The sequence below is a fragment of the Lissotriton helveticus genome, chromosome 12 (assembly GCF_964261635.1).
Source record: "Lissotriton helveticus chromosome 12, aLisHel1.1, whole genome shotgun sequence".
NCBI classification, from domain to species: Eukaryota; Metazoa; Chordata; class Amphibia; order Caudata; family Salamandridae; genus Lissotriton; species Lissotriton helveticus.
This window is the reverse complement of record NC_136073.1, coordinates 234258179-234284848: the sequence shown is the minus strand read 5'-3', so window position 1 is coordinate 234284848 and position 26670 is coordinate 234258179. Positions and strand designations below refer to the sequence as shown.

At 40.4% G+C, this 26670-nt stretch overlaps 1 protein-coding gene across 1 annotated transcript in view; it reads right to left on the bottom strand.

Moving 5' to 3' along the window:
* The window catches only part of CTU2 (cytosolic thiouridylase subunit 2), a 165356-nt gene that overhangs the window by 106295 nt on the left and 32391 nt on the right, over positions 1-26670 (bottom strand). Inside the window, exons 3-5 of the mRNA XM_078671173.1 lie at positions 17030-17108; positions 12691-12750; positions 11711-11771 (exon numbers count right to left, since the gene is read on the bottom strand). Of these exons, the coding sequence (XP_078527299.1) occupies positions 11711-11771; positions 12691-12750; positions 17030-17108 (200 nt within the window). The remainder of the gene's footprint in view (positions 1-11710; positions 11772-12690; positions 12751-17029; positions 17109-26670) is intronic.

The following is a 26670-nucleotide window of genomic DNA, read 5'->3' as shown; positions in this document are numbered from 1 at the left end:
AATCACAGTGCCAGCTAAAAGACTCAAGAAAAAGAAAAATATTGAACCAGGATATATTAAGAAACTGAGACTGAGAATAAAAACAGTAGAAGAAAACCTTGCAGAAAGAAGGAAAAGTCCCCGTATTACCGATCAAGCTGGAGAAAGCTCCAAAAGACGGAGTGACCGAATAAAAAGGCTGAACGAAAAATATCAAGATCCTGAATGGACATATCTAGTGTTAGAAGAATTCGAAGATCTTGATATTACTGACGAAAGTGACGAAGAACAGACAGCTGATTATTCTGCCGAGGAAGACGAACCAACCTGAAGTTGTGCAGGGTAAGCTACCTGTGCAGAGTTACAAAGAGGGGTTGAGAAATCTTCTTCTGAACGAAAATGTCTGATTCAAATGTGAATGGAAGGCCTAGACGCAGTTGTTGCAAAACATGCTGCAGAGTATGTATATGTAGCATAGCTATAGTGTTAGTAATTTGGATAGGACTAACAGTTTTCATTCCTTATATGGTGAACAAAAATACTAATATTGACCCTACTCAGACTGTGACCTCTGACACTGAAGAACTGACAACACGAAGTGTAGAAAGACGTGAAAAAGCACTCAGACAGACAAAACGAGACTTAGAAGCATCAGATGAGGAAGGACTACATTATCATGGAGTTAAAAACCAGACACAGTTAAATGTTTTCGCTAATCTTTTAGTGCACTATGTAGAAACTATGGAAATAGAAGACTGCTATGTCTGCATGAAGCTACCTACTTCTGTAGCTGAAGGCGTGACTTACCATCACCTACCTTTGACCTATGGAATTTCCTGTAGCATTTTAGCTAGTTTATTTTACAAAAGAGGACCGTTACAGTACTATTACTCTAACTCTGACGTGATATTTTCTGAACTTCCCATATGTGGAAATTTGAATCCTGTACATACTAAAAGTGACGTTACACGTTATATGGGAGAGTACTTCCTGACTATAGGTACTATAGATTTAAATGACGCACACAGAGATAACTTGACCTGTTCATTACATGTACAAGAAAAAATGTTTTTAAACATGGCAGAGAAAAGAAGAGAGTTTCCAAAGAAAGGCAAATGATAAGAGACAGAAATCTCCTAAATGGGCTGAAAACATGGAAAGCACCTCAAATGGTGGGAGTGGTCCTGCTTTGTTGCTGGATTTCGAAAGGAAAGGGAAACTCTGTCTTCATCGCAAGAAGACTAGTTATTATAATAACATTTTCATTGGTTCCAGTCAATGTGAACTGAATTACAAGGTAATTGGAGGTTGGGGTTTCAAGAAAGGGTCAGAACCTGTGTTTCCCGGAATCGATTATATATGTGGAAACAAGGCTTATTTCAAATTGCCGGATCACTGGTATGGAAGCTGCTACTTTGGCATTGTTTTCCCGAAAATATACCATGTGAAGGAAATTGCTGGAAGCAATGAAAACACTAATGGCTTAATGCGTAGTAAAAGAGAAAGCGTAGGTGAAATAATGGGTAGTATTTTTAGTGCACTGATACCTGGAGTGGGAGTGGTTCTGAACACACACAGAATTTATTTGCAAATTATCCACAATAGTGGATGTGTGGTCTACTGACACAGCTCATGGATTCCTGCTGGTCAATACCGAAATGGTTGCGATCAGATCAATGGTTTTGCAGAACAGACTTGCGCTGGACACCTTATTAGCAAAAGAGGGCGGAGTCTGCCGGATGCTGAAGGCGCAACATTGTTGCACTTACATACCGGACAAAAGTGTACAGATCAAAAGATATGTGAAAAACATTACTAATTTGGAAAAGGAACTCAAACCACTGGAGGTTGACAGTGCCTGGAAGAGACTTGTCGATGGTCTCTCCAATGTAGGTCATTGGTTTGCTAATTTAGGTAGAAGTTTATTGTTCAAGGTACTGATGCCAATTGGAGTGATAGGTTTCATAATCTTTCTCATATTTGTCTGCTGCAAATGTCGCAAACACACAAAGAAATACACTGTGAATAAGAGAGGTGTGAAACGGAGTGTGGATGAACTAGAATTGGAAGACTTGAATAATCAGAGTTACAAAAGGGTGAAAAATTCTCACCCTAATAAAGATGTGAAAGAAAAATTGAATAGGATGTTGGAAGAAATTGAACTGCACAAAGTGTGAGAAAAGTTGGCATCTGGTTCCATTAAGTTGTGATGATAGTAAATATCATCAAAGAGGGGATTGATGAAGCAAGATTTCGCACGTTACGAGACTTGCTGAAATCAAGAACCTCGATTCATTTATAACTCTGTAATCCAATTGTACGTCTTACTAATTTCCTTTATTTTTACTATATACATGTATCTTAGTGATGCTTGCTTATGTGTTTTACTAACTTCGTAACCCTTGTCCTTAAAATGTCCGTCGCTTGGGAATTTACTACTGCGCATGGTTAGTCACACTCACGTGACGTGACGTAGTCGCAGTTGTGGTGGGAAAATGTGCGCATGCGTATTTGCCGCTAATATGGCTGTCTGGAATACTCACATGGTGAAGCTTGCGCAGATGCTCTCGTGTTATTGTGTATTGCACTAATCTATAATCGCATAGTATATTTTTACAGTGAGAAACCTAAAGTACCAAATCATGATATGTAGAAAATTCATTTATTTCTATGTTCTAATTTGTTTTCGCTTACTTTTCATGTACCGCGATAACTGGGGGGGTCTGAATGAGACGTGAACCATCTTGAAGGTCCCTAGTGCGCATGTCCAGTTTGCTGCTGATGGCATTGACCGAGTGCCAACTGAAGGTCCTTGCCAAGACGTGCCTGGGAAGATGCACCTTCACCCAGCTAGAAAACTGAAAATGTTCTGCATTTGTTACATTTGTATAAATCCTATTGTATTCTGTAAAATATGTCCTGGGAACCCCAAATCTGCTAGGCGGTACCATAAGATGCAAAACTAAGCTTGAAGAAGTCTGTTCTGATTGGTGTGTTAACCTATCCTATGTGTGGACCAATCGAAATTGGGGATTCTGACACTTTGCAACATTGGGGGGTGGTACACTGACCCGAAAACAGTATATCTAGCCTAGGTTCAGCTAGAGAAATTGTCCGACTTGTCTGAATAGCTGACCTGTCACTGACCCAACGCACTCAATAGGTGACTGAATACAGAGCGCTGCGGAGCACTCTGTCCAAAATTTTGACCATAGACTCTAAAGGTTTTACTAAACCTTAAGTGCTGGCGGAGCACTTTGTTGGGGAGTTTGCTAACCCAATCGGGGTTCTGACTGATAGCTGCAGAGAGGGTGGAGCGCAGGCGTTGCTTCCAAACTGCGGGTGCTGGTCGTGCCTTGGTGGTCCTATCCTGATCCTAATCTGGTTTTCCTGTCCTGTCCTGGGGTGTCCAATCTGCACCTGCTGTCCCATAGATGACTGTCTTTTCTTGGGGTATTTCCTGTCCTTGACTGATCCGTGGCCAGGGTTGGTCTGCACACCTTTCTAGGTAAATATAGTGTGAAAACTCTTCACTGCATCTTCTATTTTTCTGTCTTTGCTTAAATAAAGACATTCCTTTGCATATGTTAATTTGCATGCTTTCCGCAACCTATTATGAAAGTCATTAAGTATATATTTTCTTAGCATGTTCCTATGTTCCCCTACCTTTTAGAACACATTCTCTCCATACTGTTTATGAAACATAACTGTGGTATATAAATCTCTCCTGAAATCTGATTTTGCGTAAGATATTAGAACTATAGCGTGTTCCACTTTTCCCCCTCCTATAGATGTATAGAATTTCCAATCCTTTACTCTTGAAGTATTTCCCAAACAGTAAACTCTAGTTTGTGATCCATTCCCGAAATCTATTTAGCATATTACATTTGTTATTATTTTTCTTGTAGACTCATAAATGGTTGCCCTGACACTGTTCCTCTACGACTATGTTCTTTTGTTATCTTGATTATTGATTGCCTTTTTACTGTAAACTTGCTAATTTCCGAACCTGATTTCTAGATAAACTCTTAAAACTTCCCAGTTGTCTGTGATCATTTAATGCGAAATAGAAATAAGTTGGGTTTGTATTTTTCCTGCCTTTCTTTTACAGCTAGCTCCCTGATCCATTGTGGATCTTAGGTACCTGCAACGGTGGAGTGGTAAGTCAGGTACAATAGAAATAAATAGGTAGGAAACTGGATTACTGGTAGAAGAATCGGTGGGTCATCTGATTAATGTATAGGTTGAACTGAAATTTATGGGCCCGAAAACTATATGGTGAAATTATTGGTTGGCTGACCTGCGATCTCTATCAGTAAATATATATATATATATATATATATATATATATATATATATATATATATATATATATTATATATCCACATCAGCTTTCACATAAAGAAAAACAGACACCAACACTGCGAGGAAAGTTCATCGCCCGTTATTTAATTTGTCTGTAACAAGTTTCAGCAGTTCCTGCTGCCTTGATCACCCAAACTAGGTGCCACTATTCACTTCATATACATAATGGAATACATGATTTGCAAACCCAGTAAACATAGAAGAAATCTTTTTTGCACAACATTGTTTACAGGATAGTCTTTTCTTTCCTCTTTCTCCCTTCATTATTTCAACTTCTAATTTTCTATTTTTTAGTTGTAATTCATTTTTCATTAGTTTTAAATAAAGTGCTTGTGCTGTGCATTACCATAGTTCACTACAACCATTAATTACCATTGAATAAAATGGGTTTAAAGTGCTAGTGCTGTGCAATAATCATGTCATTATTGGCTCTACTCAGTCTAATATGTTCTACCCGAGCTTCCATAATTCAGTAAAGTGCTGGTGCTATATTAAAATATCCACACTACCCTTATAATAATTTTAAAAAATTTAAAATATTTCTAAAATATTATAGTGCTTCTGGGTCTAGTGGTGCGGAATATTGTATCCTCATACTGAACCACATACATTCTCATAAGGAATGCAGTATGGAGTTGATATCACTGGCTAGTGCCTATGGGGAAATATCCATCACCGACTAGTGCCTGAATAATTCCCATGCTCCCACTGCACATAATTTAGTCTGCACCTACAATATCAACTTGAGAGGAGATAGGGAGGAGAGGATAGATCTCTAATAGATCCCCAATTACTAATCTCCACTCAATTTAGCACACAGCACAACCTATTGTATAAACGCACACACCAATTTACCCAATTAGCCTAAAGTGCTTACTATCTGTGATAAAATTACATTTTCAAAACATAATTTCACATATGTATACTTTATCTATATGTACATATAATTCTTCATCGGAGTTCAAGCCATATAGTATTTTTGTGTTTATCACAATATATTTAGATTCCAATTGCCTTAATTTAAGTTCTCGATTCCCACCTCGTTTGTTCTTGGGGACTGAATCGATAACATAGTAAAACAATTCATTCGGATTACCTCAATGCATCTCATTCATATGCCCAGCAACAGGGTAGCTTTTAATCGCAATTTTTCACAACCCTGAGATGTTGCAAAATTCTCACGAGGCATATGAATGGTGCTCCCTAAATAAAGTTTAGGACAGGCCCACTGTAGAATGTATACTATATAGTCATTCTTACAACTGTAGGGGTTTCAGGTTTTCCATGGACTTTTCAACAATGGTGAATATACCTCTCTTTTATTCAGAGCTTGTTTACTGGCTTTACACCTGTGACACTTTAGGAAACCAGGGCTAGGCCTCATCCAACCTTCCGGTTCTATCACTTCAGGACTGCTTACAACAAGCTATTGGCGCATTGATTTAGCACGTCTGACGTTCAGTTGAGGTTTACGAGATATTTCACTTCCTAAATTTGGATAACTTTTAATTAGATGCCAATGCCTAGTCATTATCTCTCTCACCTTAGCATGGTAGGCATTGTATCCTGTGATCATTCACAATTCATCCCTGCTTTTATATTTTCTAGCATCTCTAGTACCTTTATATTTTTCCCTGCTCAAAAATAACAGTGAATATCTGGTGGTTCCCTCAACCTTATGTTTGGCTAGTTCTGGTACCTGGGGACTATACTCTCTCTCAATAAATCTTTCTTGCAATTGCTCCTGAGCCTCCTTCAAGGATGTCGAATCACTAGAGGTCCTTTTCATTCGCAGATGTTTCGCATAGGGAATGCTCTGCTTCAATTTCATTGGATGAAAGCTGCCTGAATGTTAAATAGAGTTCTCCACTGTGGGCTTCCTATGTGTCTTCGGGTGTAATTTGTTATTTTTAGCAAAAACTTCCAAATCCAAAAAACAAATCTCAGATGTACTAATAGTTGAAGTAAATCTTAGGTTCAAGGTATTGATGTTTAATTCTGACGCAAATGCCTGAGCAGATTCTGGGGTACCTTTCCAAAGGATCAACAGATTGTCTATAAATTGTGTCCAAAGAATGATGTTTTCTAACCACTCTCTGGCATATTTGACCCTGAGGATCTGCTCCTCCCACCAACCCATATGTAGGTTGGTATAACTTGGGGCGAAGCAGGTGCCCATGGCTGTGCCCCTTACTTGCCTGTAAGTCTCCTTCCCATACATTAAAAGAAATGTTTTCTAGGCACCAGCTTGTCATTTTAATAAGCATGTCAGAATGTTGGTACAAATAAATTGGCCTTGAACTCAAGAAATACCTCATAGCTCCAAGTGTATCCTCATGGGAGATGCTGGTATAGAACAAAGTCACATCCAATGTCATCAAGACTTAGGACTCCTCCCACGGAATTTCAGAGATTCTTCTAAGAAGATCTTGTGTCCAGTATATAGAAAAGGGAGACTGCCTACAAATTCTTGTAAAAACTTTATCAATGTATCAGGATGTGGTTTCGAATAAGCTACCTATCGCTTAAATGATAGTTCTCCCGGAGGAGTCTCCTGATTCTTATGTATTTTTGTTATCAGGTACAATATTGGCATTATAGGGGCATCTACCTTCAGATACAAATATTCACTCAGGGATTAGGCCTGCTCCTCTCCACCTGGATAAATCAGTATGGAATCCATTTTTAATTTCAACTAGATTGGCTTGTGGTACTTTTTGATAACGCATTAAATCCCTCAACTGAAATTTGGCCTCAATGCGAAGGGGCCACAGGACGATGTTCCTTCCCTTAACGGACTGACAAACCACAATATCCTTTCTGGCTTTGAGTTTTTTCTACAACTTGCTGATATTTTAATCCTTGCTTTTTGTTACCACTCAAAACGTTCCCACTACACAACAATGATAGTGTTTTTAAATCTTGGATGACAATTTCTGAATATATATCCAGGGAGTCCCTTGGAAGATTCGGTGCAAATATAGACTGGGGCTCTTTTTTTTTTTTTTTTTTTAGAGATTTATATAGCGCGAACTAGACCCGAAGACATCAGGTATCAGAGTGCTTTACACGAGCATCAGTTAAGTTACTGATTAACACATTCATTTTTGTCAGGCACGAGGAGATTAAGTGATTTGCCCAGAATCACAGGATGTTGAGTGTCGTTGCCGAGACTCGAACACAGTTATCCAGCTCCGAGGTCGCCTGCTCTAGTCGTAAGGCTACATCCTCTCCCCTTAAAAGGTGTTTAATGTTGCCATAAATATCTAAACTCAAAATGTCTGCAGTTTTCCTGGATGATGAAAGAGGGTGTCTTCCTTCATTGTCCCTCTCCAATCGTTCCAGATCATGCAGCAGATCCATGTCACCCACTATCAAATTCGAATCAGGGATTGTCTCTCCAGGATATACCAAGTCTCCCTGCTTAATTTTACTGTGGAAAAATGTCCTCAGCTTCAGCTTCCTCACAAATTTGCAAAACAAAGTTGAAATTCGTGTGTGCACAAAATGAAAGTCCCAAACACAAAATACCTTCTTCTGTTAACACTAAATCCGATAGATTGACCACCGTTCTAGCACTCAATGTTACTTTCGTTGCCGCACCAGTTTTGTTTTGACCCCAGATCGGAGTTCCATGCCTTCTTCTTCTCTGGTGCCTCCTATGTTGAATTTTCCTTTTCCTTTTCGTGGTGGGCGCGATCTGGCATTCAATGTGCGATCTAAATGTAAAAAACTGAGCTCTTCGATAACCGACGGAGGCTCCATCATTTCCCTACCTTTATTCAAAACTTCTGCTCCATCCTCCTGATTAGTATCCAGTTCAGAACTGAACTCAGAACTTGTTTTATTGTGGTTTGTTTTTTCTGATTTGTTATTTGTGGAGGACTTGTTGGATAATTTTTTCTAAGTAGGGTATCAAAATGGAGTGCAAATGTATGCATTTGACCCCTTTGATAGTCTAACCTATCTCTCGTAAATTTGATTGCCTTCCGTTCTCTAATGGTCTGCTCATGCTTTATATATAGTATTGTTCCTCTGAGAAAAAACAAAAATCACAGGGAAAATGAAATTATGGTAGCAAACAATCCCTAAAACAATTCATTGGACAGGATCTCTCTCACACACACGTCATCACATTGAAACATGAGGTGAAACCAGACTCAACATCAAGAATGAGGACATGAGTAGTGCATTAGGTGGAAAGTTGTGGTTTGCTCAGCTAACCATAACTGACCAATGTCACATAGAAAATTACAGAGGTTTTTTTCTCAAAATGTTAATGTTGTGTGAGCAAATAAACTATGCTTTACCCTTAAACGTTTATTTAGTGACTGTTTGGGGTTTTTGATGATATACTACATCTAACTTCCATATTGTAACATTTCAATCTTCCTAACCCATAGTGAGGCCAACATCCACAGTATACAGTCTTTAGCTGTATGAAGTGGGGTTTGGCTGTAGGGTCTGGCCTAGGGCCAGACGCTACACCCAACCCACTGTGTGCCCAAACCCACACTGTGCAAGGCCATTAGCAGGACAAGCAGGACCTGGCCATACCTTCCAAGTGGCCAACACAAGTTTAACTTGGCCTTTGGACATGCACTGCAGGTGTTGGTCAAGGGGTATAGCCTTGAGCGGTCCCTACAACCAATCCTCAGGAGGCCAACTAGAGCTTCATGTGGTTTTTGTCTGCCTATCCGGGCTCAGTGGGCTTGAAAAAAAAGAACCTTGCCTGTAGCCCTCTTCAAACTGATCATTAGGCCAACCACAGCAGTGCACAGCTTTTCCATATTAGCAGCATGGCCATAGAGGAGACTGGTTCTGCACCCAAACCCCACTGTGCATAACTTTGATCATCATCAGTGGGAGCTGGCCGCTCAGTGTATAACTCATGTGCAGCCAAACCACATGGAACAAGGCCTTCAGCTATGCACGGTGGAGGCTGGCTACACCATGCCCTACATCAGCATTTGCCCATCCAACCTACTGTGCATAGCATCAGACCATGTGCACTAGGCTTCAAGTGATGGACCTGGCTATAGGCAATAAAACAGCTATATCTCGCCACAGGACATGTGCCCTGCATTTTTTTCGGGATTATTAACCTGTAGCCAGAAAAACAAGGAGTTAAAAAATATATATTTTAAAAATTCATTAATCCAAAGTCCTAGCCGCAGATCAGCAGATCCTTATAAAAGGATCTGCCTCTTTGGGAACCACTACATCCTTATTGGGGTCAGTGGAAGCTCGCACCAGCTCCGTATAATTTCCAGTCACATTTTTAAGGATGAAGGCTTTGGTGCGTGGCACCCTGTAAAATACGGTGCAATAACAATTTTCAGTTGCCGCCACACAATAAGATCATCCAGTTCCTGGAATGCTCTGAAGATCTGCAGATCTAAACTAAGAGAAAAAGTCTCTTTTGTCCCACTGTAAAGGCTCTTTTGTCCCACTGTATAAGTTTGCTTTTAAAAAACATGATCTTAACAGGATTTGAGGGTCAAGATCTGAAAATAATTTGAGGATTAACAATCAGGACATACAATTGATTAGCCCTTCATAGTACCTTTTTTGTTATAACATGTCAAAAACGACTGCACAGATTTGCACCAAACAACAAAATGCCAGACTCTAGGAAATGTTTAAAGTTCATTCCAAGTTTGGTTTTATTCTGTTCAGCAGTTTTTGTTAGCAAATATTTCTATGAAAGCTGCAACAGTGACTGCCTCTTTTGATCCCTCCCATAACCTTTCTATCTTCCCCACCAAATGTCCCATAGACAGATGTACACAAAACTAAATAAAGCATTTTCAATGGAAACAGAGACTTAACCAGAACATTACAGTTGCTATAGCCAACTGTGTAATTATTCATAGAAGGTTCTAATCCCACCGTTAAATGGTGTGGAATATTTTTTTATTACAGGTGCATTCTGAAGTCAGAATGTGTCTGTAGTGAGAGAATAAGTCACTACTAGCTTGTAATAAGTGTTGAGTAGACGCATAGTTCTATAATTAGCTGGGTCAGACTGATCAAGTCTCTGCTTGATTAGAATGGGTTTAATGTAATAGATGTTTAGATCACTCTGGGACTCTCCTGTTGATGGAGAGAAATGGATGACTGTTCTGGTTAATATGGAAGCACAGGCTTTTAAGGGAATACTTTTGTATATTTTGGGGAGGCAGACGATCTGCTGGCAATCCTGCTACACTTATAGTTTTAATGACCTCCCTGGTTTCCTTAATAATTAGCAGGTTAAAGTAGCACATTCTAGACTGTGTTGGGAAGGTTGCTTCATTAGAGGAAGTTTGCATTTAGCAGCTGAGTTCTTGTGTGTGTTTTAAGCCAGTTGTGGGCTGACTCGATTACAGAGGTCAGAAGGCATTTAAGAGATTGTCCAAGGGGAAAGTAGAAACTGAAATGCAATAAGAACATGTACATTGCTAGGCTTCCTCGCTGAATCTTTGGAAGCCTGTACTGTTGATGGAGGAAAACTGAATTCTTCTGGTTGCACTTTTTCCTCCATTGTCTTTCAAGTGTGCAGTTTTAATTTGGAGTTGAACCATTCCACAGTCTGATGATGAGGTCGATGATGTATTGTTTTGAAGATAACCATGAAGTTGCAAGGCTTTGTTAGACATTATTGAAGTTGCTTTATATACATTTCTAGGATAAACTGTTGGGTAGCGGTAAGTTTTGCTTGGAAGGGATTTTGGAAGATGGACTGGCAGAGTCTAGAAGCTATTTTTATATTCTACAACATTCCGGTATTGGCATTCTCACTGGGAGCATAAGGTTAAAGATGATGATAACCTAGGTTGTGGGTTTACTTACTGTGACTGAGACAATTTCAACAGAGACAAAGATTCAGAAAGAGCCTGACAAGTGGGTAGGACCACTGGCTAGCGGATAGGACTCATCGAGGAGACACAAGGTCCAATGTAGTACAGTTTTCACACCAGGTTTTGAAATCTCTTAAAGTGATTTGGGTGCTAAACTACAATCTTGGATATTGAGTCTCAGAGATGGTTAGTGAGAGCTGGGGTGTGTGGGGATGACAGATAGACAAGTAGGAATGAGTTGCAGGTGAGCAGAGAAACAAGTAACTCTACATTTTTGCAAAATAGATTGTTTTATGTGTAGAATTTGTTTCATTTTAGTAACATGCATTGTCAACTTGATTATAAAAGAAAGTAAACAGAATAACATGCTGAAATGGATCCTTCTAAGCCGAACACACAGTCAGTCAGAGTCTCACTCTTGCTCAGCCGGCATGTGTGGACATTGCCTGAATCATCTGAGATCAAGGGTAAAGTAACTGAGTAGTGTGAAGCTGAGAGGTACCGAGGAATGGAAGGAGTCTTACCATCTACATGGACGATCCCAGGAGCAAAGCGTAGCTTTTTGGGAGCCGCACGACTCAAACCCTAGAAAGAGGAGCAATACAAGGATTTAGCATTTAGAAGAATATCTACACGCATCCAGCTGACTGACGATTGACTGACAGAGACAGGAAGAGAGAAAGGCACAAAATAGAGACAGGAGAGGTCACATTTCAAAACACATGACAACCTGGTCTTTTGAGAGTAGGACACCAGATTACTTGTTTAAAGCATCTGGTGAGTACACAGTGGCACTTGGTGAACACCAGCATAAGTTAATTATCTCTCTGACAATAGTCTTTGGCATGCAGGTCGGCCCATGCTAGCTAGATAATCAGGTTAACCTTCTAGCACTGATCAACTCAAAAGCCTAGAATGTGGTTTGCCACTCTGGCTGACTGCTCTGATAGAACAGATGAAGACTAACTGGCACATTCCTTTTGAGACAATGAGAACAGCAATCTAGGCACCAGCTGGTTATACATGAATCACACAGGCAGTTACTAAAAATATGTCAGTAGTGCGAATGCATCCCGATCAACAAGCCAACATGGATACTTATGTAGACGTGAACAATAAGCTTTGGCTTTTCTATCTCTCAGTACACCATTTTACCAGGTCTGATCCAAACCCTTTCCTGTTATATCACATTGGATGGTCTATGCCAAGATACAAAACCTAATCCTTCACGGTTCTGTTGAACTTTGTAGCAGTGAATACCACTTAGGTGCTGCTACTAATCTTCTAGTCCTAGCAGCTCTTTGAGTTTCGATGGCACTCGCTTGTACTGCAGACACAATGGGTAGTGAGCCCAGATGCACATTGAGGTTTTGTCTCTTACAATACACAATGTATTGGTATATGCAACAATATTGGTTTGACATTAACATCTATATGAAAAAATAAATGTATTATTGGTAACAGAATTGGTTTAATAATGGAAGGCAAAAACAGTAAATCATACCTCTTGCACTTGCTGAACCATGGCGCTAGAGGCAGGTCCCCCAGACAATGCAAGCAGTACCTGCAAAGACAGAGAGAGCATGCTTATACAAGACTTTAGTCATGGCAGACAGAAGGCATGATGTGTAACGGGAGAGGGGGGACTTGTACAGCAGAGACCAAGAAGGGCAGAAGGATTACAGCAAGGAGGGACAGAAAAGGGAAGGAAGTTTGGAGACCATACACCATAGATGGAGAAGGCTTGGTCAGGACTGCTCAAGGGCAAGATAAAGATAATAATGCCATCATTCAAACGCACACATGGTCTGGTCTGGCATTCAATATGATTTCACTAGTGAGACCACATGTATCTTTAGTGTCAAAATCACCCTTGTTGGAGTTATTTCCGAGAAGCCTCAATGCTACTGAACTTTGAAGGGAGCACATATTCTTCACCCGGTCAAGATGATTACTTTCCAGCAGCCAAGACTGCCTTCAACTCACTCTTAATCTCAGAAACGCAGATTTGAACTTTGTTGTTCCATGAGTAGTCACATTACATCGCAATTTTCGATATTTACATATGGATTCAACTTTAGAAGAGCCTATGCTTTGTGGCATCTTTGATCACTAACAGTTTTCAAAAGGTCGTTATAGAGATCCTGGGAGAGCTTCTGAACCTAAGTGAGGGCATTCTTATATAGGCCAATAACGAACAAGGACACTATGCGCAGTTCACAGCGACTCCGCTGTGGATTTCAGACTGTGGTCTGACGCTTCACGGGGACAAGCGCTATTTACTAAACCTTGTCTGGAGTTCTTCAGATGCGGGTTCCCAGTAGCAAGAGTGAAAGTCTGTATGAAAAATGTGTAGGATGTAAAATAGGGCAGAAACCTTTTAAATGGTCAGAACTAAGGGCCTCATGTACAAAGATGACAAATACGAAGTCATAAATGCAACTAATAACAATTTGCAATATTCAATTTCCTATTCAGAATGTACTAAAATAGATCCAGCAAAAGTGGTTGCTATTTGTGCACCGACTTCTAAAGAATGCATTGGTATTTTGCGTAACAACCTCGTAGTAATAGGTCGGTTCACAAAACACAATTGTACTGGGTTGCACTTCAACCTACCTCAGCAATATTTAAGAGGTAGGTTGCAAATTCCGACTCACTATGATGGCCACAATCACAGGTATGGTGGCCTGTTGACCTTAAAGGGAAACGGATGCATTTAAAATAAAAATGAAAAGTAATACAAACTTTTTTAGGGAGGAAAAACAGGTGTTACAACCCATGCCATTACCATGCTTCTAATACATTGCATGGACCTTTACAAAAAGTTGCAATACATCATGGACCCACATACATATATATTTATTTTTTGGGGTAGACACCCTGAAAACCCTATCTCTCTATCTATTGATATGTTTTACATTTTCATTTCTTGAGAGGGACCCCCCCTCATTTTTAACTCCTAACCTCCCTTTACCCCTTTCCTCCCTGAACTCCAAAATTAGACCTACCTCCCTTTACCTCGCCCAAAACCTAAACCATAAAATTACCCACACCAAGCTTTATCTCTACCCACTCCTAAAGCCTAAACTTACTCTAACCTTCCTTGACAACTACACGTTTCCAAACCCTTAAATGAAGCATACTTCCCTTTACCTACTCCTAAACCCTAACATTTCCTTTAGCTCAGTTTACCTCCATTCATGCATAAAACCTAAAATTACCCTTACCTTCCTTTACTACTTCCTAACCCTAAACACTAAATGTACCCATACCTCCTTTTGCCTCTACCAACCCCTAAAGCCAAAAATCACCCACACACCCCTTTATCTCTACCCATCCCTAAACTCAAAATCACTCCAACACTCAGCATTAAAAGTACGCTATAAACACAATTACCTGTGTGGGAAGGTACCATGTGATAAAGGATGTTGTGGTAACGGTAAAAACCTATATCTTGTACTTACTTGCATCATACAAACTGCATGGTCAGGTCCTTTGAGTTAGTGGTAAAATATTTTGAGAGCAGATTTCAATACATACCAAATATTTAGATGGGTTTAGTGCATTTAAAAGGTTTTAGCGTTTGTAAACTCTCTGATTTACTGAGGGTTTGCGAATGAGAAATCCCTTTGTACAGGAGGCCCTAAAAGTCCTCCTCAACATGGTCACGGTTGTGTCAGACTTATACCAAACCTATCAGCCCAGACAAAACCAGCACAAATTGCTGAGACCTGGTTCCCAGTGGGAGTGGGTTGAACGTCAAGAAGAGATATTCAGAAAGACAAAAGATACCCTGCTGCAAGATAACAAAATGGACCACTTGGACCCTTAACAACTGACTACGCTGGCAGTGGATTGTTCTCATAGGAGGCAAGAAGCTGCTCAGCTTATGCAAATGGGGGAAGACAGGGGGGCTCAAATTGCTTAAACCAGCTGAGCATTAATGACCACTTTGTAGCATTACAATAGAGCAACTGGTAACAGTGTGCAAGGGCTGAATTTTCACATTTACTTTTATGGACATCCATTTAATTTAGCAACTGATCACCACCCTGCTCCAGGAGCCAGTCAATCTCTCCCACCCATCTAACTGAAAATAGATGCAGCATCTGCAGGAGTACATTTTCAATGTGGAATACCACTCACGGCAGACAACTCTACTGACTAATTTATTGAACACCACTGGCTGAACAAGTGGGAGATCCCCTACTTTTAACTCGATCTTTCATTTTTATACCAAGTAAGCATGAATAACATGCTTTAATTTGTTGTGTTATAAATGGCAGTTCCCTTGTCATAAATCGTGCATTGTATTTATTTGTTGTGTTTTGACAAATGTAACTATCTTAATATTTTATGTGTTGATAACTTTATCAAATAATTGAAAAAATACTTCTCATTCAGACTTTTTTGTGGCACTCTTGTCTACCACCGCAGCTGAGCAAGAGCAGAACGCTAGAACTAGGTGTGATCTTGGTGTCAGCCTGGCAATTACAGTTGGTGGAAGATATAGCACGGATAAGGCCTATACACCTGACACTGTACCTCTAGGCTTGTCATACACTAAAGACCATACTAGCCCGAGTGTCATGGCTACATCCAGTGAACACCACCACTGGGATGACATTGTAATAATGCACATTGTTTACCTGAAAACAGGAAGACAGGGTGGACTAGTAAAAGGATATTGATTCTTAACAGAGCTTTCTTTGTAAATGGCAGGATGATGTAAATAGTACAGGTTAACGTGGGAAGTGAGTCTTATTGTGTAGAATGAACGTGTATGTGAAAAAGAGGTCAGTGAAATAGGCAACAAAGCAGCAGGGTGTCAGGACTGCGAGTGAGTGAATCTTTTGTCCTGTATGTAGACTTTCTCCAATGGCTTTTATGTCAGCAGTAGAACTTCCTTTATATTAGGTCACTTGTAGAACGGTTGTGCTGTAGTGGAAAACAGTTGCATATCAGTTTAAAATCTTCATTTTGTTTTCAAGATACTGCTGTTTTTGTTCTGCACCTGCCAAACTGAGCTCTCTATACAAGTATTTTATTAAGTGGCATTACTGCTTACTTTTGTTGTGTAGGGATTCACTAGTGTATCAATGGTTTATCCCTGCGATGAGATTGCTTAAGGGAACAGTACAGGAATGCAAAGCTTTCTAAATCTGGCCGAATGGCTGATGAAAATTGAAAAAGTAAGTCTTTCTCTGGAGAATTTGGTGGCTCTGGGGAACTGTGCAAAAATACAAGTTATTTCGCTTTCCATTGAGATGACTGATGAAAATGGTACACAACTACCAAGCCTTTCTCCTGCAAACAGATAGGTACATGGCAAAACTTATCTGAGCCTTTCGGACTTAGTACATCTTTTGGAAATGATACAGAAAGACCAAGCCCATCACATCTAGGAGCGGATAGTTCATATCAACTGACATATAGGTACCCCATAAGTTAGTCTACAGTCTTACTTTTTCACAAACTGGTACAGCCAGACATCAGGTCCCACAACCTGGGGGTTTTATTAATCGGCACACCCTCCAAGCCAGTCTGAGGCCAAGAAATATGTTGATTTCCCCGTAGACTTATCTTGCTGTGGCAGGGATTATTATTTTGTCACAACACAATGCACTCTTCCTCTGGCAGTTGGTATCGGGCATCATTACTGGTTTTCTTATAGCACAGTGTAGCTCTGACCAAGGTCGGCATCAAAGAAAATACACATTTACCAAGGCCATCTACTAACCTCCTTGCATGTAATCTACAAGGAGGGGAATACAATTCAAATGTACTTAGAGCAGGGATCATTCTGCAACACTTCTATAAAAACCATCCAGGGCATTTACCTTTTCTCCAGGAAAGATGAGACGGTTCTTTCCCAGCATGGCCCGGAACTTGTGAACAAAGTATTCTTTAAAGCAGTCCCTTAAAGCAGAAAATGACAACAGTTACGCAGCAGTAGCAACATTACAAACGCAAAGAACTTCTGAAATGCCAGAACTAGCATACAAAACTCTTTTTTTTAACTACATTCTTTATTGATAATCTGTACCACTACCATATTTCGCAAATAATAGTTTTCAGAAAGCAAAACGGTCCATTACATTGAATTCATTCACCTACAGCTATAAAACTAAAAAAACTATTTTACCTAAACGTACAAAAGCAATTCCAAAAGAGAGGGAAAAGAAACCTGTATCATAATATATATCTTTATTTATAAAAACAATAGATGTTTATAATATAAAATCTTAATTCATATTTATAAATCGAGTTGTCAACACTTAATAATTCACTCCATCATTCATCTGTTACCTCCTCCTTGGGGAAATACCAAATTCCCTTGGCTTTCTTCTGTGCATCTACCCTTTGGGTATACAGTTCCTCTAGTCTCCTCCCACGATCCATTTTCGTTATCCAGCTGTCGTACAGACGCAGAATCGGGGATTTAGGCCTTTGTAAAATTAATGATTTAGCTACTAATGACCCAATAAACAAGTACTGTTGCTGTCGCAACTTTAAGCGGCAGCTTGAGTGTGGGATCCCAAATAACGCACCCTACAAGTCAAATTCAATTTTAACTTGTAGTTTTTCGCCCAAGAAGGCCATAATCTTGCTCCAATAATCAAATAATTTGGGACATAGAAACCCTACATTCACCCAGTCCCCTCGAGGATGCCCACATATGAAACAGTTGGGGGATTAGGACGACATCTGTTGCAAACAATATGGGGTATAATACAGAGCTCTTTTAAGTAAAAGGCCATACACTTAAAGTTGGTTTCCCTCACGGCCCTTTGGGCCATTTGATTGAATCTACACCAACTCGGAATGTCCATTCTCCCCCTAAAATATTGTGAAATTGAGGAAAAAGTGCTAAGAACAATTGATTCATGGAGATACATATATAAAAATGTGATTCCAGTTTCCCAGCCCTATCAGTTTACTCACGAAATGTGCTTTACTGAAATGCTTCTTAGCTATCCTGGATGACTGGATAGAAGCTTTAAGATGATCGAGAATTTGAAGAAAGGAAACGTGAGATCGGATGAAATGTTAGCATTGTCTGCCACTACCTGCCCTACTATAAAAGATTTGCAAAGAGTATAATACCCTGCCTTCTCCCTTTTCTGGATAGTGCTTTTGCAGCGATCAGCCTATTAGCCCATATTCTTTGAAAGTCAACAAGAAATGCATCAAAAGACATGCATATTCTTCTTCAAGACACATGAACCTTTTAGTTATTGTGTGCGAAAACTTATATCTGGAGCGTTTTGGAAGCTTTGGGATTTTTAGAAAAGCTGGTAGCTGAACTCCAGATTCGACCAGCATTTTCTGTAGATAAAAGCAACTAAAATAGGGGCTTCCTGCAGCTGCACGTTTCAGCCAATCAAGACATTTGGCTTGATAAGGCTTTCGCATTCAGAGAAGTGCCAGACCGCCATCCTAAACAGATAGCTGAAGCATAGATAGTTTAGTGCAGTGTTTCTTTCCTTGCCATAAGAAATATCGCAGCATTTGAGCAACCGCCGTATAAAAAAAGTTGCCTGACTGAAATCATTCTATTTGAAAAAACAAAAGGGGGATTGACATTTTAACTATCACTACCCGTCCGAAGGCCAGCTACATTTTTAGAGAGACAACACCCTTTAGAGCCCATATGATAAAGTGGAGTCGATTTATCGACGACATTTTTATGATTTGGGGAGGAAGCACAGAACAACTAACCGCATTTCATGTATGGCTGAATAATCTATCCGTGGATCTGAAATTTACAATCACTTACAGCAATTCCAAAATTAATTTCTTGGATTTGAATGCAATACATAAAGAGGGGAGACTAGAAGTGAGCCTCTACTGTAAACCCACGGATCGAAACACACTACTCCACTTTAATAGTGGACACCCCAGGACCCTGAAAGAAAATTTGCCCTATGGGCAATTTCTAAGGATCCGGCGTAATTGTAGTAATAATGGTGATTATTTTGCAAATGCTGAAAGGCTACAAATAAAGCTTGTTAACAGAGGATACCCATAGAAACTGGTCAGGACAGCTTTGAAGAGGGCGTGGTTCACGCCACGCGAGACCCTTCTCACACCCAAGGAAAAACAAAATACTGATAAGATGACCTGTGTTCTCACTTATAATCCAAAGGCTAACAAAATCAAGCAAATTATTTTGAGGAACTGGCGATTAATACAACAGTTTGATATCCCTAAGCCACTCTTTGCATTTCGAAAGGCTAAGAACATCCGGCAACATCTAGTTAAGGCAATGAGAATTTCACCAGAGAAAGGTAACCTAAGGAGCATGCTGAGCCTTCCCCCCGTAGTAGGACACTACAAGTGTAATGGATGTGTAGTTTGCCCATACACTGCCAATACCAAGCAAGTGATAATTAACAATAAGAAGCATGTACAATTAGGTTTTTCTAACTGCAACACCAAAAACGTGGTATATTGCATCACGTGCCCGTGTGGTAAAACATACATAGGGCAAACAACTCAAAGTGTAAAGATGAGTGGTGCAACATCAGTCGAGAATTAGATGTCGAATTATGGGAGCACCGCTAGTACAACATTATGTTGAGACAGGACATGATGAGAACGATATCAGTTGGTCTGTCCTGATGGGAGTGAAAGCGCAGAGTAAAATGATGGTACAAACGACCCTCAACAGACTAGAAGCGAGGATGATTGAAAAATATGAGACTGCCAGGGGAGGGCTGAATGACCGTGATGAAATCTGGGCACTGATAAGATCTTAGGCTCCAGTTGAGGTGTCCTTGGATACAGCGGCATAGATAACATTGAGATGAAGGACATGACCCATTTCAGGTTTGTATCAGGTTTAAGACCTGAAATTTCCCAATGGATCAAAGACAATAAAATCTGTTGGCAGTCTAAAAAATTGATAAGGTTTTAAGGTATGCCAAATATTGTGAGGATGAGATGGCTGACAAACGAAAAGCATTGAAGGAAAAGGTCATGTGGGCACAAGTAAAATTAGCAGAACAACAGGAAAAGCAGTTGAGTAAAATGAACAGTAATACCCAAAATCAAGGTTCTGGGGGTGGAGGGAAGCCCAAAGTAAAAATGAGCCGAGAGGAGGCCAAAAAGAAGTTCCCCTGTCATGGGTGCGGACAGATAGGGCAATGAAGAGACGAGTGTCCACATGCACAGAATGGTAACATCCAAATTAATGATTTAAATCCACAGACGCAGAATGAGAAACCAAGAAAGACCCAGCAACAGGTAAAACAGAATCAGTTGCCCCGTGCACCTAGACCGAACTTTAAGGGCAAAGCACAGCAGGGTGAAGACATCGAGGTTTGGGAAGCAAAGGAGGATAGAAATGCAGCAACTTCGCAATTTTTGTTGAATGATACCTTCCTCTGTGATGAACCTTATTGACGGTGCCTGAGGGGGGAGGACGAGGAGTGCGTACTTAGCGCCTCCTTGCCAGTAGACCAGTCAGGGCCATACATTGAAGGAAAGGTTAAAGGAAGTGATGTCACCTTTCTGTTGGACACTGGGGCTACCCATTCTACTGTGAGAACAGCAGACGTTCCAAACCTACCCCTCTCGGGAGAAGCGATCCAAGAAGTGGGCGTATCTAATCAATTGATTAGTACCCCAGTTACCGAGCCCATGGAGATTACAATAGGGAATTTCAAAGAAATGCATAGATTTGTTGTCTGTGATTCCAGTCCTGTAAACCTATTGGGACGTGATTTGCTGTGTAAAATGAACTGCACTATCTTTTGCACACCAAAGGACGTTGAAATTCAAACCCCAGACGAAGATGGAATATACAAATTAATGCTAATAAGACCGGACTCAGAAATTAAAAGACTGACAATACAAGACTTACCTGAAGAACTCCAACAGACAGTGAAACCAGAAGTATGGGATTTTACTGGAAAAGATGTAGGATTAATGGCAAATGTTGACCCAATTAAAATAGCCATAAAAGAAGATGCAGTGTACCCAAATACTAAACCATACAAAATGAGTGCAGAAGTGAAAGCAGGAGTAGCCATTGAAATAAAAAGGATTGCTAGAAGCAAACATCATACAAGAAGTGTTGAGTAGTCCTTGTAACTCCCCGATAATTGGCATCAAGAAACCTAGCGGGAAGTACAGGGTAGTGCAGGACCTGCGCAAGGTAAATAAAATCGTTATTCCTTGCTGTCCTATTGTTCCGAACCCTGCAGTGATTTGATACCAAATTCCATGGAATGCTGAATGGTTCACTGTTATTGACTTATGTCACGCATTCTTTTCAATCCCATTGCATCCAGACAGCAAATTTCTTTTCTCATTTGAATTCGACAGTCACGTGTACGTCTGGAATCGCGTCCCTCAGGGGTATACAGAAAGCCCCTCAATTTTCAATCAGATTCTGAAAAAGTGCCTTGAATCCTTGGTTTTACCTGGAGAATCAGTTTTGGTGTAATATATAGACGACCTCTTGGTGGCGTCTAAAAGTCAGAAAGACTGTGTTGTTGACACCATTGCCTTACTGAACCACTTAGATGAAGGAGGACATAAAGTATCACCTGACAAACTACAGTTCTGTACCACTTCCGTAAAATATCTGGGGCACCAGATAGAGAAGGGTATCAGGAGAGTTACTTCAGAAAGAATTAGAATAATTCGAAACATGCATTTACCCAATACTCAGAAAGAGATCAGAATGTTCCTTGGAGTTGTAGGATACTGCAGACAGTGGATTGTGGGATTTGCAGTCCTAGCAAAACCTTTGATAAAAATGACAAAGAAAGGAGCAAAAGACCCAGTGGAATGGAATGAGGAAAGCATGACAGCTTTTACAAAATTACGAGAATGTCTGTGTACAGCTCCCGCATTAGGAATGCCTGATTACTCGAAAGAATTTGCACTGTTTTGTGATACACGAGACAATTGTGCACTGTCAGTCCTAAATCAAGAGCATGGTTTGACTAGACGTCCAGTAGCATATTTCTCTGCTACCTTGGATCCAGTGGCTGCTGGATTACCTGGATGTCTGAAAGCAGTAGCTGCAACTTGCATGAGTCTTGAACAGAGTGACTCCATCATTATGGGACATCCTGTAACTGTGTATGTTCCACATGGAGTTGTAATCTTACTGACCAGAACTAAAACCCAGTATCTCACACCTAGTCGGCTGACTAAGTATGAGAGAATCCTTGTGGGTGCAGCAAATGTAACCATTACTCGGTGTAACATACTGAATCCAGCTACCCTATTACCAAATTCACTGATTGCAGAAGCAAAGGGAGAGGTCGAGCATGACTGGATTGACCTGACTGAGTTTAGTACCAAGCCACGCCCAGATATCAAGGAAATGCCCCTGCCTGTAGAAGATTTCGAACTGTTTGTAGATGGCTCATGTCTGAGACATGAGGATGGAGGCCTAAGTGCTGCCTATGCTGTAGTTACAATATCACGTGCCGTAGAAGCATCCTATCTATTTGGAGTAAAGTCTGCACAAGTAGCCGAATTGATTGCATTGGCAAAAGCCTGTAAATTTGGGAAAAATAAAAGAGTAACCATATATACTGATAGCCAGTATGGTTATGGGGTTGTGCATGACTTCGGCCAATTATGGCTGCAAAGAGAGTTCCTGACTTCTTCAGGTACTCCTATCAGAAATGGAAAAGTGGTACAGGAATTACTGGAAGCAATCCAGTTACCAAAAGAATTGGCAGTGGTCAAGTGTGCTGCTCACAAATCTGGCGATGACAATGTGACAGCAGGTAATCGATATGCTGACCAACTGGCCCAACATTGTGCAAGACATAGAATGTCAGTCAATATCAAATTGGGGGGAAGCGGAAACAGCTGCCAACTTATGGTGTTTGAGAATGTGCAAACATGGGAGGAACTGAAAGATTTAGAGAATGCAGCAGGACCAAAGGAAAGGAGAAGATGGAGAAAGTTTGGTTGTCAACAGAGGAACGAGGATGGTGTCATTGTTTGCTCTAATGGAATGCCTGTATTGCCTGATAGCTTGCTTGCTCCTATGGCCCGGCTAATACATGGAGATGCGCACATTGGTAGGGATGCTATGGTTCGTGTCTTCAAACAGAAATGGTTCAATTCAAAATTCAGGAAAGTAGCAGAGGCACTCTGCCAGAGGTGCTTGACATGTCAGCAATACAATTCCGGGAAGAAAACAGTAGTTTCACTAGGCAAAATTGGGAAAGCAGAAGGTCCTTTTATAAGGTTACAAATTGACTTTATCCAGTTACCCCCTTGTAAAGGAATGAAGTACGTCCTTGTCATTGTGTGCCTATTTTCAAAATGGGTAGAGGCTTATCCTGCAAAGAAAAATTATGCCATCACTGTAGCCAAATTGTTATTGCGAGAACTAATACCTAGGTACGGTTTCCCAGTCACAATTGAATCAGACAGAGGTGGGCATTTTCAGAATGAAATAATAAGTCAGATCTGTGAAGCATTCAAAATTACTCAAAAACTGCACTGTGCATATCGCCCAGAGGCTTCTGGAGTGGTAGAACAACTGAATGGCACTATCAAGTCAAGACTAGGAAAGATGTGTGAATCTACTGGCATGAACTGGATAGACTCTTTACCACTTGTCCTAATGGGAATCAGAAGTATTCCAGACAGAAAGACAGGCCTGAGTCCCCATGAGATCCTGATGGGAAGAGTAATGCGACAAGCACGGGTACCAGGACACAAACTGATAAGCATTTCTGATGATTTGGTACTAGAGTACTGCAAGCAACTGGGTGACCAAGTGCGTTCTATCTCTCACCAGATTGGGGAAGACGCCGTCGCCAGGCCAGCAACTCCAGTCCATAATCTGAATCCGGGTGATTGGGTGGTACTAAAGAAACACACCCGATCAAGTTGCCTTGCACCGAAGTGGGGAAAACCAAGACAAGTAATTCTGGTAACCACAACTGCGGTGAAGTGTGCAGGTGTGCCAAAGTGGATCCATGCCAGCCATACGAAAAAGGTAACCGATGACGAAGAAAATGACGCTGAAGGTTGTCCAGCTGAGGGGTCTCCAGATGTTGGTCCTGAAGTAGCTGATGACGAACAACCGAGCACCAGTCAAGATGAATGGATCCCAGTAATCGACCTGACATTCGATCCAATAAGAACCAGAAGCCAAACTTACTCAGATAGAGAGTGGGATAGTGAGGAGGAGACAAGAATAGAAGGAGATAATCAGGTCATCGAAATCCATGTCAAATCTGATGAGGAGGAAGGTCATATAGGGACAGAACAGGCTATCGACACACCTCCAAGAACTCCAGAGATTGAAAAGGGACAGATAGAAATTAGGGTGAAAGTTCAAGCGGCAGAAGATCAGAGGTTCGAAGTGCTTGAACAAGATCAGATAGAAATAGACGAATGTGTTCAGGACACAGAATTTGAAACGTCCAAAAGTAAAATCCAGCATACACCTGAACAAGGCCAGCTTAGCAACCAGGCAGAAGAAACTGAAACAAGACCTGGGACTAGTCAGACAGAAAGGGAAGAAGAAGACGTTGAAACAGAAGTGCCAAAACAGAACGAAAATAAAAGAGCATTTGAAGAAAGCCAAACAACAGTGCTAGTTAAGAGATTCAAGAAGAAGAATAATAGAGAACCAAGGTACATCAAAAGACTGAGATTAAGACTGAAAACAGTAGAGGAGAAGCTTGAGCAAAGGAAACAAGGTTCCAGTAAAACCGAGCAAACTGAAGAAAACTCTAAGCGAAGAAGTGCCCGAATAAAAAGACTGAACAATAAGTATCAGGATCCTGAATGGACTTACCTGGTGTTAGAGGAATTCGAGGATCTTGAGATAAGTGACGAAAGTGATGAAGAATTGACTGCTGACCAGTCTACCGAAGAAGAAGAACCAACCTGAAGTTGCCCTGTGTAAGCAACCTGTGCAAAGTTACAAAGAGGGGTTGGAAAGCTTCTTTTGAGCAAAATGTCTGATTCCAATGTGAATGGAAGACCTAGACGTAATTGTTGTAAAACATGCTTCAAAGTATATGTATGTAGTATAGCCTTAGTACTAATATTATGGATAGGACTAACAATTACTATTCCTTATATGATGAGTAAAGATACAAATTTTGACTCCACAAAGACTGTGACAAAGGACACAGACGAGCTGCAAATGAAAAATACACCACAAAGTGTAGAAGGACATGAGAATTGACTTAGCCTTAGACAAACTAAAATGGACTTAGAAGCACCAGATGAGGAAGGACTGCATTATCACAGAATCAAGAACAGGACTCATTTAAACGTATTCGCAAACCTTTTAGTACATTATGTAGAAGCCATGGAAATAGAAGACTGTTATGTTTGCATGAAGCTACCTACTCCTGTAGCTGAGGGAGTGACCTACCATCCCTTGCCACTAACATATGGAATTTCCTGTAGTATTTTAGCTAGTTTATTCTATAAAAGAGGACCGTTACAGTACAATTACTCTAACTCAGACGTGATATTTTCTGAACTTCCTATACGTGGAAATCTGAACCCTGTACATACCAAAAGTGATGTAACACGTTATATGGGAGAATATTTTCTGACTATAGGTACCATAGATTTAGGTGAAGCACATAGAGATAACTTGACCTGTTCATTACATGAACAAGAGAAAATGTTTTTAAACATGGCAGAGAAAAGAAGAGAAAATTTCCAAAGAAAGGCGAATGATAAGACAGAAAACTCCTAAGTGGGCTGAAAACATGGGAAGCACCTCAAATGGTGGAGCTAATCCTGCTTTGTTGCTGGATTTCGAAAAGAAGGGGAAACTCTGTCTTCACAGAGAAAAGACTAGTTATTATAATAACATTTTCATTGGTTCCAGTCAATGTGAACACAATTACAAGGTAATTGGAGGTTGGGATTTCAAAAATGGGTCAGAGCCTGTGTTTCCCGGAATTTATTACATATGTGGAAACAAGGCTTATTTCAAATTGCCGGATCACTGGTATGGAAGCTGCTATTTTGGAATTGTCTTCCCAAAAATATACCATGTGAATGAAATTGCTGGAAGCAATGAAAACACTAATGAATTAGTGCGTAGTAAAAGAGAAAGCGTAGAAGAAATATTAGGTGATATTTTTAGTGCATTAATACCAGCAGTGTGAGTGACTCTGAACACAAACAGAATTTGCAAATTGTCAACAGTAGTGGATCGGTTATCTTCTGACACTGCTGCAGGTTTCCTGATGGTCAATACCGAAATGGTTGCGATCAGATCTATGGTTTTGCAGAACAGACTTGCTCTTGACACCTTATTAGCAAAAGAGGGTGGAGTCTGTAGAATGTTGAAAGCGCAACATTGTTGCACTTACATACCTGACAAAAGTGTCGAAATCAAAAAGGTATGTGAGGAACATTACAAATTTGGAAAAAGAGCTCAAACCACTGGAGGTTGAGAGTGCCTGGAAGAGACTAACTGATGGTCTCTCCTCTGTAGGTCATTGGTTTTCTAACA